The sequence below is a fragment of the Lytechinus pictus genome, chromosome 6, assembly GCF_037042905.1.
Source record: "Lytechinus pictus isolate F3 Inbred chromosome 6, Lp3.0, whole genome shotgun sequence".
NCBI lineage: Eukaryota > Metazoa > Echinodermata > Echinoidea > Temnopleuroida > Toxopneustidae > Lytechinus > Lytechinus pictus.
This window is the reverse complement of record NC_087250.1, coordinates 10,696,687-10,710,301: the sequence shown is the minus strand read 5'-3', so window position 1 is coordinate 10,710,301 and position 13,615 is coordinate 10,696,687. Positions and strand designations below refer to the sequence as shown.

At 36.4% G+C, this 13,615-nt stretch overlaps 1 protein-coding gene across 1 annotated transcript in view; it reads left to right on the top strand.

Annotated features, from left to right (window-relative positions):
• LOC129270626 (uncharacterized) overlaps nt 1-11,342 on the top strand; it is a 28,250-nt gene extending 16,908 nt beyond the window's left edge. The window contains exons 12-13 of the mRNA XM_064100746.1: nt 5,882-6,250; nt 8,842-11,342. Coding sequence (XP_063956816.1) covers nt 5,882-6,250; nt 8,842-9,074 — 602 coding nt within the window. The 3' untranslated portion in view covers nt 9,075-11,342. The remainder of the gene's footprint in view (nt 1-5,881; nt 6,251-8,841) is intronic.
• Nucleotides 11,343-13,615: the final 2,273 nt, after the last annotated feature.

Here is a 13,615-nt window from a genome sequence, read left to right as displayed (position 1 = left end):
TAAAAACAGAGGAATGTACAATCAATTTTGAAAATCGAGTCTATGATTAATCGTTAACTTTTGTGTTACCGGACCCTAATCTCGCGTTCCAGAGGTTTGCAAAAACTCCGTGTTGGCGTAACAGAACGCTGACAGCAGGGTCAGTCACATCTGTCACGTGCGACCACCGCCTAGACGCATTGTTTTCACTAACAGAGCACTAACATGGGGCCTATCGGTATCGATAAATTCACAGAAGCTTAGCCGAATTCCTAATAAACAAACGGTCCAGCAGAAGCTTACAGTGGCGCTATAATGTTCATACAAATCGCTAACAGTGCCAAGGGCACCAATAATGACGATGTTAGTGAATATTTTTTCCCTTAAAACTTGTCTCCCTTTCTTATACCAAATAATTTGAAATAGACCTCGACCGAATTAAAGGGGTATTTCGGGCCCATACAACAATATAAATTGAGTAAAATTAGATGCGCAAATTGCTGAGAATTTCATCGAAATCTGATAAAAAATAACAAATTTCTTGAATATTAAAAATTTAACACTGTGTTTTGCAAATGATATTACTGCGCAGCATGTGGCCATGAATATGCAATGAATGGAACGATGATGCCAAATCCTCTAGCAGGGGTAGCCTTTTGTCAAGGTCCTCGCGACTTGGCTCTATCCTAGTCAGGTAGTGGCTGACACGACACTAGCGGCCTACGAAGATAACTGGCGATACCCGAGTGAACGCGCGAGCCGAACGACTTGTCGTGAGGGTCTTTTGGAACCTGGGTTTCACCGCTTGCTATTAATTATTCATGAGCATGCTACTTAGTCTCCCTCCGAATATTGACCAATCAGAACAGCAGCTTCACACTGCCTGCCATCGTGGTTCGTTCATTATGAAGCCATGTAAGAAAATGCAAACATTGAAAATAATATTTTATTTACGATGCTCAAAAGTGCCAATAAGGTACTTAAGTTATCTAGCAGATACTTTTAGATAAAAAAATGAAAATAACAAAGGAAGATTCAACGAGCATAGCTAAAAATATTTAGTGAAATGAATATATCTTCCCTCTGTATAAAATGAACCGATCCGACTTCATTCTTTAGTCTTGCGTGTAGTCCTTTTGTAAATAGCAGCGGATTACGTTTTTTTTACTACGTACAGTTCACAATGTGAGTGCTGTGTAAGTGTTAAAGAAATAGTTTAAACGTCTCGGAAAAGGCAAAGTTCACGTGCTGAGAAGTTTATTTACATTGCAGCATGCAAGCATTGTTATGCAAGTTTCCAAGTTTTGGTGCATGAAACAAGTGACGGTCAGAGGTGTGCAGTCTAAGGTGGTTCTGGTGCCTTCTACCTGATTTCGAAGATAATCCTTGCACAACGGGATGGCCTGGTAAATGTCACTTTTGTCATATCCAGTGGGGAGACTTACGAACGTATCGTGTCCTCGAAGGACTGATAGAATCGCCCTCAGTTGTAGTTCCTTGAACGCTGATATTTTTTCAGCATTTGCAATGCAATTTCTGTACTTTTCAGCGATAATTCTTCGGACTCGGAGGCAGCCATGATGGATTGCGAGAGTCGATATTTGCATATTTAATATATGCTGACGTCATGCGAGAAGCGTCCGCTTATTGGCCGCTACCTCTCAGGTAGCAATTCCGACTCGGAAAAGGTTCCAAAAGGCCCTCACGACAAGTCGTTCGGCTAGCGCGTTCACTCGGGTATCGCCAGTTGTCTTCGTAGGCCGCTAGTCTCGTTTCAGCCACTACTTTACTAGGATAGAGTCAAGTCGCGAGGGTCTTGACAAAAGGCTATAGCAGGGGCGGATCCAGCCTCCGCCAATAAGATTTGGACATAATATTTGGAAAATAATATTGTATTTCACCCTTATTTTTTTTTGGGGGGGGGCAAAGCGCCCATGTCCTTACAGTAATTGTTTAGCTTTATTCTTATAAACAACATAAATGTGTAATTCATTTCATAAGCCCTATTTAAATAGTGTGAGCGTGAAGTGCGAGCTAAACAATTTGGAAATGTCATGGTTTTTGTGCTGAAAATTGAACTATTCTGGGCAATGTTTGTGAACCTGAACAAGATGCGTATGTAACTATATAGTACTGCGAGCGTGAAGCGCGCGCAGAAATTTTTATGCGTTCTGGCCTTGTCGAAAAAAGGACCTGTTAAAGATGGATTGCAGTTACGATACATATTTCAATGATAAAATAATGTGAGCGCGAAGCGCGAGCCGGACATTTTTTTGACGTTCCGGCCTAAAAAATTAACGTTCTATGTACTTTTTGTAATCATGAAAGGTATAAATATATAACCAAACAATAATCATTCGAGCATGAAGTGCGAGCGGAAAAAAATGGAGATTTCAAACCTAAAAATGGGACACTCTCTTCATGTTTTGTAAATCATGAAAAAATGTGGGTATAATTTGCTATCTTCTTACATTAATAATGTAATAATTTTTTGACATTCTGATCTGAAACTAGATAATATAGGCTCATAATTATTTAAATATAGAACAAGCCACGTATCTGAATAAACAGGCGTGCGCGTGTTTCTCATTTCGACCTAGAATCTGGGCATTCTAAATTTTTTCATAATGAAAATCGATAAAGCGAGCGCGAAGCTCGAGCTTAAAATAATTGACATTCCAATCTGAAAAAAGGGTCAATTTAAGCTCTCTCTTTCAAGCACTTTGTAGGAAAATTGTAAGGTGGATATGTATCACAGTTAAAAAAGATCTGATATGTTTCATTATTATTACTTTGAGTTTTGACATAGGAGAGGGACATTCTAAGAATATTATGTCATCATATGAAAATGATGACTATCTTCCTATTTCTCTTCCTAAGCGAGAGATGAAACTTGTCGATATTTCATTCTGAAAAAGGGACAATTTGATTATTAAAATAATATATTCATCTAATAAGCACAATGAGAGTGCGAAATCTGATAATATTATTGCCTGAAAACCGGACATTCAAAGCATGTTTGTAATTATGAATAGGATGCATGAGTTAATTCATTTTCAATAATCAATGCCATCGCAAATCGCGAGCCGAAATTTTTGATAAACTGTCATGAAATTGGGATTTTAAGTAGTTCGTTATAAAATCAATATTGAGATATACATATCCAACCACCAATGAAAATGTGAGCGTACAGCCCTAGCTCTTATGTTTTGACAAATTGACCTAAATAGTGATATTTGAGAACTTTATGGAATACAGGAATATAATAGGTACCTAAAAAATCTAATTTTGCGAGCGCGCAGCGTGAGCAGAAAATTTTTATTTTCAGAAGATAAAACATAAATTGTTACAGAGCACTTTTTAAATATGAATTTGTAAATCAAACAAAATAATGAAAGTTTGATTTCCGAGATGAAATGTGTTTTGTATAATGAATTCAAAATTTGATGTTTAAGCTCCATATTGAGTAAGATATGTAAATCACTCGAAAGGCAATGCAAGCCCGTAGCGCGAGCAAAAATTTTATACTGTATAGTGACATGAAATATTTTTTTTAATTATTTTCCAACTTCCCCTCATCTCATTTTATTCACTCGTTTTCATCCCCTTATGTTTCCCCTTCTTTTTTCTCCTCTCTTTTCCCTTTTTCTTTTTTTTTTCTTTCTTTCCCCTTTTTTATTTTGTTTGCTCCGCCAATAAGGGGGGGGGGGGGGGGCAGGCCCCTCGGCACCCCCCCCTGGATCCGTCTTTGCGGACAATTTGATTATTAAAATAACATATTCATCTAATAAGCATAACGAGAGCGCGAAATCTGATATTATTGCCTGAAAACTGGACATTTAAAGCCCTTTTGTAATTATGAATAAGATGCATGAGTTAATATATTTTCAACAATTAATGGGAGCGAAAATCGCGAGCCGGAATTTTTTGATAAATTGTCATGAAATAGGGATTTTAAGTAATTTGTTATAGAAGTGATATTGAGATATGCATCACTCACCAATCAAAATGCTAGCGTGCAGCCCTAGCTGATACGTTTTAACAATCTGACCTGAATAGGGATATCTTGAGGACTTTATGGAATACAAGAAAATAATAGGTACCTGACAAATCAAATTTTGCGAGCGCGCAGTGCGAGCAGAAAATGTTAATATTAAGACCATAAAACAGACATTTCAACAAAAATTCCATTTGTAATTCGAACAAAATAATGAAAGCTCGATTTCCGAGCTGAAATATGTTTGGTATGTTGACTTCAAAATTTGATATTTTAAGCTTCATATTTAGCAAGATATGAAAATCACATAAAATGCAATGCGAGCGCGAAGCGCGAGCGAAAATTTTATATGTTGACATGAGTTTTTTTATTATTATTATTTTCCAAGTCTCCCCCCTCATCTTTTTTTATTGACTCGTCTTCCTCCTTTTACAATTCCCCTTATTTTTTTCTTCTCTCTTTTTCCTTCGTTTTCTTTTTTTTTCTTTCCCCCTTTTTTATTTTTTTTGCTCCGCCAATAGGGGCGGGGGGCCGGGCCCCTCGGCCCCCCTGGATCCGCCTATGCTCTAGCTCTTTCCCCCTTTTTCTGATTTTATTGAAATGAACTCGTAGTTGTCTCAAATGTGTGTATGTCACCCGAGTAACAGAATGATGATCTTAGAAGCAGTATTCTGGGTTGACAAAATTTTTTAAATAAACCTAATTTTTAATGATACAACAGACCCTCATTGCATATTCCTGAAGACATGAATATAAAATTCACCGAATTAGGGCCTAATGCAAAATGTTAAGATAGCATAATTGTTTGTATTCATTTTCAATTTTTATCAATTTGTCAGTGTTTTGTTTGTTTCACTTGTCTTTACTGTTCATACCGTATTATTTTCTTCAGCCTGGAGTATCCTTTTATTAATGGGTATATAGCGGGGGATGTTGACTTGTGCCAAGATATCCTCCTTTTCAACAAGATTTTTTTTTCTTTCAAGATATATCATTTTAAGGTTTTCGAAGACATTTTTAAGAATAGACCCTACATTTAGAAAGAAGAATAACAGCTGATGAAATTTATCGCATGATAATCATCATTGGCAAATACTCTATCATGAGCATGATGAGTGAAGTCTGTGAAGAGCATTTTCAAACAAAAGAAACTGATGAAAAGTGGGATTGCATTTTCTTTTGGTACTGAATCCTCATCGTAATATCATGATAGGCTAATGTTCTTGGTCTTTTTAAAGCTTATTCGATATCTTAAAAGATTAAATTAGTAAATATATAACTACTACTTGCTCTCATTTCATGTTTAAACTAATAATAAGGACATTTTTGTAGCCCTATATGGTAATGACTTACATTCCTTTACCCTTTCCTAGACAAGATTTTAAACTTGTAGGATGTGCAAATAATCATAGCTGAAATATTTAGTTAAATTTAGATCAGTACGCACAAATTATAGATTTCGCATAACGCAAATCCCCTAACAACACTCGCGCCTAACGGCGCCCTAACAGTGCTTTATGTGCCTTCTGTGCGATCATTCTACCCATGTTGTTAGTAGCTGAATTGTTAATGAATAATGATATACAGATTGTGATGTCAAGCTTTGATCCCAGATGTAAAAAATGCATTACTTAGACATTAGCCATCGCGGCGAGATTACTGGTTGTAACAGGCTAGGGCCCTCCTTTGTTTGCACGTACAGTGTTAGCGCAATGTTCTGTGCGGCCGATACTGGAAGATTCTTTAATCACATTATTCTTAGAGAGGAAAACGAAATAAAGGAATGAATGTAATTTCTCTGTAATAAAATTCTTATATACATAACAACAGTGCATAGAGAGGAAAACGAAATAAAGAAATTAATGTAATTTCTCTGTAATAATTTTTTTATATACATAACAACAGTGAATAGAATACTGGAACGTCGATACACGGATCCTAAGAGATTCCTTGATAACATCTCTCTCCGAGGAAAAGACTTTTTCCCATTACTCAGACGTCGGAACGGACACCATAGCTCACCATCTCCACTCGAGAATTCTCGCCACGACATCTTCACAGCACAGCTCGAGAGGAAACAACTACGGAGGATCGCCGTGTCGCACGACAGCCCTGGGGAGAGCACATCACTGTGTCACAGTCTTGCGTATGACTGGGCGACGCAGAACCGATCCTCCCGCCTCTCAGCGATGCAATTCCTCTTCGAGTTATCATGCAGTGAGATCAAACCCAACCAGACGATCGAGGCTGCAATCAAGGATCAGCTGTTCTCTGGTATGAAAATAATTGCAATCATTTGTAATGCAAATGTCTCATTACTTACATACACTCGATACATATAATTACAAAACATACATGCTGCTTTTCAGTACTAAAATTTAAACCATGGGAAGATAAATCAAATGCCTTAAATTCTTTACACATTAAGTACCTACTCGTATAAGAAATTCATGACTTAAGTGAAAAAAACACTTCAGGCGGAGCTTTCATTACAAATGATTTGCACTGTTTCCTTATATCAGTATTACTCTGATATTGAGTAAAAAAAAAAACACCGCCTGCATGCGAAATGCGATTGGCTACGAAAATTCTGTTGACGTTAAATGAACATTAGTTACCCAATGCAAGTTACAGGTAAATCTTCAAGACATCGGTTTTACTGGAATATTCATATATTAATTTAATATTTTTACGCTATACAGTATTCTTGTAAAAATAAAGAGGTGATGATATTTTCCTATTCAGATAATTTCGAAAGACTCAATTTAGTCATATCAGTCCCAGAATTACGTTACCAATAGTTGTTAATTTTCCAAAAGAAAAGGGTACTAAAAGCACAATGAAGGGTGTATAATTATGATGACGCTGCCATTGCTTCTTCATAGACTAAGCCTATCTAATTATTGTAATATAAAATTATTTGAGATCCAGTCAATTCATTAAGCTTTCATTTTGTCCACCAAACTTATCCTCAAAGTTTTACAACAGTCACAACCAGCATATATATACAGTGCGTCCCAAAAAAAACTATACACTTTTGAAATGGCTGCCAAATAAAAAGTATATCACTTTGGGGGGAAAGACTTATACATATGGAAAGCCGATAAAGTCATCTTTCAAATTACACCAAAATGTTGGAAAACTATTCATGCTTGAGTGAGCACTACCCGCTTAAACAAAGGGTATGAAAATTAGGGTGGGCAGGAATTAGCCTTTCGGTTTCTTTCAGTTTTTGAGAGGCGAGTCCCTTGGAACTTGCAAACTTGAGGGTGTTCTGATGAATTGATGGTCATTCATTATCAATTTAAATTGTTAGAGCAAATTTCATGAATTATCAAATTGAAATTCCATGCATGAGTAAGCATGAATTGCAATCTTTAGTGAAGCATTTTAACTTACAATGTGGGTCTCAGCAGTGTGTTCATTGGAGTCAGGAGAATAGGAGTAAGAAATGACTTCAGTGTGTGAAGTAAGCTGATGGGAAAAGGGTCAACAGAACGTTTAGCCTCCCTCCTACAGGTCCGTCCCTCCCCCCTCCTGTTGAGATTGAGACTGATTGCTATTACATGTACGCATTAAGTGCAAAGCGGACTGTCAATTTGATAATAAATTCTGAAAATTAGATCATCAACTTTTATCTATCAATCATTCAATCAACAATCTGTTAGTAAATAAACTCAATCAATGTCATCAATCAAATATTCACCTTTTTCAATACATTATCAATCAAACATTCAGCTTTTTCAATAAATGATTTCATAAATTATCATAATTAGTCAAGTTCTTAATAAATCATTCAATGGAAAAGAAAGACCCATCAACCATCAGTCACTTGGCATTTTAAGTTTTAAATACCAACCAAGAGAAAGAAAGGGGTGGAGGGCGGGGTGAGTACATGACATGTAATTTGTAAGAGAACACAAAGAAGAATGCCCCTTTAACCCAGTCTTACCCTATCTCATCCCCTTGCATGTAACAGGTACCATCACATTACTCTGACTCTCACAAGCACACTTGCTAAGATCCACATAATAAACGAAAAATGCTACACTAAAATTACAATTCCTGTTTACTCATGCATTACATTTCAATTTAGTAACTCGTGAAATTTGCTTAAGAAACCAAAACGGATCTCCATTTATCAGTAATTTAGCATAACACCCTTAACTTTGCAAGTTCCAAAGGACTCACCTCAAAAAAAAAAAATGGAATTAAGGCTAATTCCTGCTCACCCTAGCAAAGGCTAGTCTCTCAGGAGGGGTGAAAGGGGTAGAGAGAGAGAGGGGGGGTTAAGTGTTCTGTTGACCCATATCCCGTCAACCTACTTCCCCCACCTAAGTCCTATCCATATTCTGACTTCCATGAACACATTGCTGAGATCCACTTAAAAAGTGAAAAATTGTATTTCATGTTCACTCATACATTAAATTTCAATTTAATAATTCTTAAAATTTGCTCTAAAAACCTAAATTGATAATGCTTGATCATTGATTTATCAAAACATCCTCAACTTTGCAAGTTCCAAGGGACTCGCATCTCAAAAACTGAAAGAAATTGGAAGGCTAATTCCTGCCCACCCTAATTTCCATACCCTTTGTTTTAGTGGGCAGTGCTCGCTCAAGCATGAAAAGTTTTCCAACTTTTTGGTGTCATTTTAAAGTTGACTTTATAGGCTTCCATGTATGTAAGTCTTTCCCCCCAAAGTGATATACTTTTTATTTGGCAGCCATTTCAAAAGTGTATAGTTTTTTTTGGGACGCACTGTATATATATATATATATATATATATATATATACAAAAATAAATCCTGCCTTAAATCATATCCATATATCTATACATATAAGCATTTTGTCATTCCACGTAGGATGGGAAGAAATCGACGAGACTCTAATCGGCAAGTTGATCAAGAAGATGCCCGGTGGAATCACGATACTCCTCGATGGCTACAACGGCCACAATTACGGTAAAGACATGGAAGACATCTTGGCAGGACGAACCCTCAAAGAGGTAACTGTCATGGTCACGGCCAAACCACGCTATGCAAATCTGCTCCATCTAATGGCATCGGGCGTGTATGATCACATCGACATGTACTGAACGGCTGTCTTTCAACGTGTTGAAGTACAGCAATGATATCTTTGAACTGAATAAACACTTTCGTACCTGCCAGCTTTTGGGAATGCAAAACGTAGACAACCATTGCCTTGCAGGGGTCCGAGGGCCAGCTCGTGGATCTTTAGCAGCTTTAAGGCCAATGAAAAACGACTTTCATACTTCATGTTTTTAGTGCTATGTAGGTGGGCTTGTACATTTATTTCACCTTACCCATTTTTTTCCCTAGCATGAAATTTCGGTCATCTGAACTTGCGACTATTTGACCATTTTGAAAGTCCGAAATTTGGACAATCCAAATAAAATCTGAAGAGTTGGCAGGTCTGCATTCGTGACCAACAACGTTTATAAACAATCTAAACCCAATCAGTGTTCCAGCCATTTGTACAATCAAGGTCTCGTTGCTCATTTGAGGTACCCACGTTCAGAATATGTTGCACTCTCTGAAATTACAATCTGTTAGAAATAGAGTGAATTATTATGATTATAAAGTACTTATGTATAAAACTTTAAACAGTCTTGCTCCTGGATATTTATAGTCCAGGATAGGCCCCATAGAGAAGGGGTCGAACCTTGTTTTTTAGATATACAATGTTTTTATGGTTTCTTGTCAATTCGAGGGTGCTGATTCCGAATCTGCATTATGCCACTCTTGTAACCTTAAGCATTTTCCGCAAATTTGCAAAATCCAATATGGCCGCCAAAATATGCCAATTACCCATGTAAATCATAAAATTGCCCACACATAAAATGCATGTACATGTAGTTGTTGTGCAGAAGTGAAATACTCGTTGGAAAAGCGATATTTGACAAAATATTGATTTTTATTGATATTCAAAATGGCCGTCATAAGCCCCTGTATACTCTATTATGTAGAATGTGAATGGAGAAAAATATTTTTAAAGAAGTGCACTATTAGTGCATGTGATTGTGACCTACGAGTGGACTGCTGTCTGAAAACATGATTATTAACAAAACTATGTCATTTGTATACTATCTAATATGATAAATGCTGTATTATGATATTCAAAATGGCTGGCATAGACCCCATATACTGTGTACAATATATAAAAGGGGACAAATAGTTTTCACAACATTTGAATTTGCTTGACTATAAAATGCCAACAATTGCGAAATATTGGTGTAAAAATGTCTGACAACAATGATTTCTAACGAGACATATCATTTCCCTTGCCATTTCGGTAATTATGCTGCATTTTGACATTCAAAATGGCTGCCATAGGCCCTATTTGTATTATAATCAAAGCGAATGAAGAAACTAATGTTCACAAGAGTAAGAACAATAAAATGAATGTAATTGTAATCAACGAGTGAAATATTGTCTAAAAACATGTTTTCTAGCGAAACATATCATTTTCTTTGTCATGCATGAGACAAATGCTGTATTGTGAAATTCTAAATGGCCCCTTGGCCACTTGCACTATTATCTACAATGTAAATGGGGACAAATAGTTTTGAAAGAATTAGGATTTGCCTGACTATGAATCCATATAATTCTGTTGTATAAGGAAAATATTGTTTGAAAACGTGTTTTTTTTAATGAAATATAGCCTTTCCTCTCCCATGTAGGTGATACATACTGTATATTGACTATCAAAATGGCCGCTACAAGCCCTAACTAAATTATGTAACATGCGTATAGGGAAACTAATTTTCACCAGAATGAGAACCAAAAACGCACGTAACTATGTGATGTACAGGTAAAATAATGTCTTGAACATGATTTCTAACTAAATACATCACATATTGGTCGAGAAGGTGATAAATGCCTTACTTTGAAATTAAAAATTGCTGCCATAGGACCCCAAAGTAGTATGTACATTGTAACTGGGGACAGATAATTTTGACAGAATTTTTACTATAAAAAATACTTAATTTTGACGTAAGTGTAAAGTATGGTTTAAACTTAATGGCCCGTATTCTGATAGCAGGTTTAATTCAACCCTAGTCTAAAGTTAACCCTGGTTTAACTCAACCTCCTCTAAACCTCACCACTGGTCTAAGTGTAGTTTAATTATTTTGGTATTCTGATAGCCAGGTTTAACTAAACCTGGGTTAAACCCGGGTTTAATTTTTTTGGGAAATAATCAGCCTCTTTCGACCAAAACTAGCAACTTTTGGGTAAATTACTGCTGCAGGGGTGACTGCAACAAAGTTTTAAAAAAATGTCACTAAAGTTGTTTTTTCTCAAAAGTTTTGATTTTATGGAAACTAATTACAACTATTGTAGTGAAAGAAAAACATTCATCACCCATATATGGTAAGATTTTTTTATTCAAATTATCTTTATATTTGTTAATTACTAAAACATTTCAATCTCAAACCGAGTGACTTGCACAGTTATTTGTGTATCAGTCCCATTTATTACTTTTCAAGTATTGTTTGTCAAAATCTAAATTGAATAGATTCCTCTAACTTTTTGTTAGACATCTTTATACTAACTTTAGTTGAAGTAGACCTAAGGGAAAACTTGAGTAACTTTTGAGAATAGTCTTGGGTCTAACATTAGGCCTAGATCTAGCCTAGGCCTAATATCTACGACTAACATCTGTCTGTTTGGAGGATAATTTAACATTGCTTTGACTTTTTACTTTCCTGAACTTGAGTTGAGCAGAGGCTGAAGCAAAACGTAACTAGTCTACTGTCTTGTGCCGTAGTGGAGCAACCGAGACTGAAGCTACATAGGCCTAAGTTAGGCCCTAGATCTAACGTTAGACCTATATTAGTATTGGTCTAGGCCTAGAACATTCAGGACTTAGCCTGGCTTAGCATTAAGGCAGGGATAGATCTATCTAGATCTACATGTAGCCAGGTCTAGAATAGATCTAAACTTAGACCAAAACTGCAAAAGCTTCAGTCTCCGACTGCATTTTGGTTGTTCCGCTAGCCTAAGACTAGGACAGTCTAACGTTACGTTGGCCTGGTCTCCGTCACCAATGTGATATGACAGTAAATGTCAGAAACTTTTAATCCCCAGAAACGACGGTATTATTCCTGTCTACAGTGCTAGATCTATCGCTATGCATTGCTTGCCAACTACGCCTAAAGTCTAATTTAGGTCCTAGGCTAGAGTCTAACAGTTAGACATATACGATCTAGAATATACTACTAGGTACTGTAGTGTTACTTTTACTAGGTCCATCTGTTTGTTTGGAGGAGTTTTTATTTTACACATTTTGGAGACTAGTTTAGATCTAGGTTTCCAGGACAAGAAAACGGGCCTAAAGTTCCTAACCCTATACCAACAGCTCAGTCTAGACTAGGTCTAGGGCCTAGATTAGGTCTAGGGCCTAGATTATATTTTATAACAGAATGTAGATCTAGGCAGCCTAGTCTGTGCTTTATTCTATTCATTCTAGATTCTAGCCTAGCCGGTAGCCCTAACGTTAGGACTGCCTGATCTAGTCTACTGTTTGATCTAGAAATCTCTGACCTAGGCCTAGATCTAGACTTAATGACTTAGACTAAAGTTAGACCCTATCTAGATCTAGAACTATATCAATATCGGTGAACATAGTATAAGGTCTAGATCTAGAGACTTGTAGACTCTATCTCAATGTAGATTCTAGATCTAAAAATAGTAAATGTAGGCTAGAATAGATCTAGTCTACCTCTACTCATCTAACGTTAGGCCTGAAAGGCTGAAAAAGGAAGTAGGCTAGGGATCTAGCATTGGATTATTTATAGGACTAAATGATCTTGATCTAGGCTTAGATCTAAAGCTAGGGGCTGTAGTTCGAGATCTAGAGTAGAGGTATAGCCCCCCCCCCCCCCCAAAAAAAAAATAGAACTAAGCCCACAGCTACATGTAGTTCTCTATGTAGCCAAACAAAAGTTAGCATTGACCAGTCCATTGTCTTAATCTTATTTTGACGTATGTAGCTACCATATTTATAAACACATATTTTGATAAATGAGAAAATGTGTCTTGCAGATTATTTTTGCCCAAAACCTAAATTTCATGAGCATATAGGCCAATGTCATAAAATGAAGAAGTAGTTCAATCCATATCATGCTGTTTACACATTTATTGATATGATATGCTGTTACCATGGCAACACATTTTCCCACATATGTCTTGCAGATCTCTATACCTCAAAACCAATGTGTGAGCCAACTTTTATAAGAATTGGTTGAAAACTAATAAAGGGGTTCAAACCACAAGATTTTCACCTAATTTCATTATATAATATGTTATTACCTTGGCAACACGATTTCTGATACAGACAAAATCTTCAACTCAAGACTAGTTTGTGTGCCAAATTTCATGAGCATTGGTTGAAAAAAGATGAAGGAGTTCGAACTACAAGATTTTCACCTTATTTTTGTAATATAATATGTTGTTACCATGGCAACACGATTTCTGATACAGGCAAAAATATGTCTTAGACATCTTCACCTCAACATTAATGTATGTGCCAATTTTTTTTTAGATTTGACCAGTTAGAAACTGATAAAGTAGTTCAAATCACAAGATTTTCATCTAATTTTTGATATTTGATTTG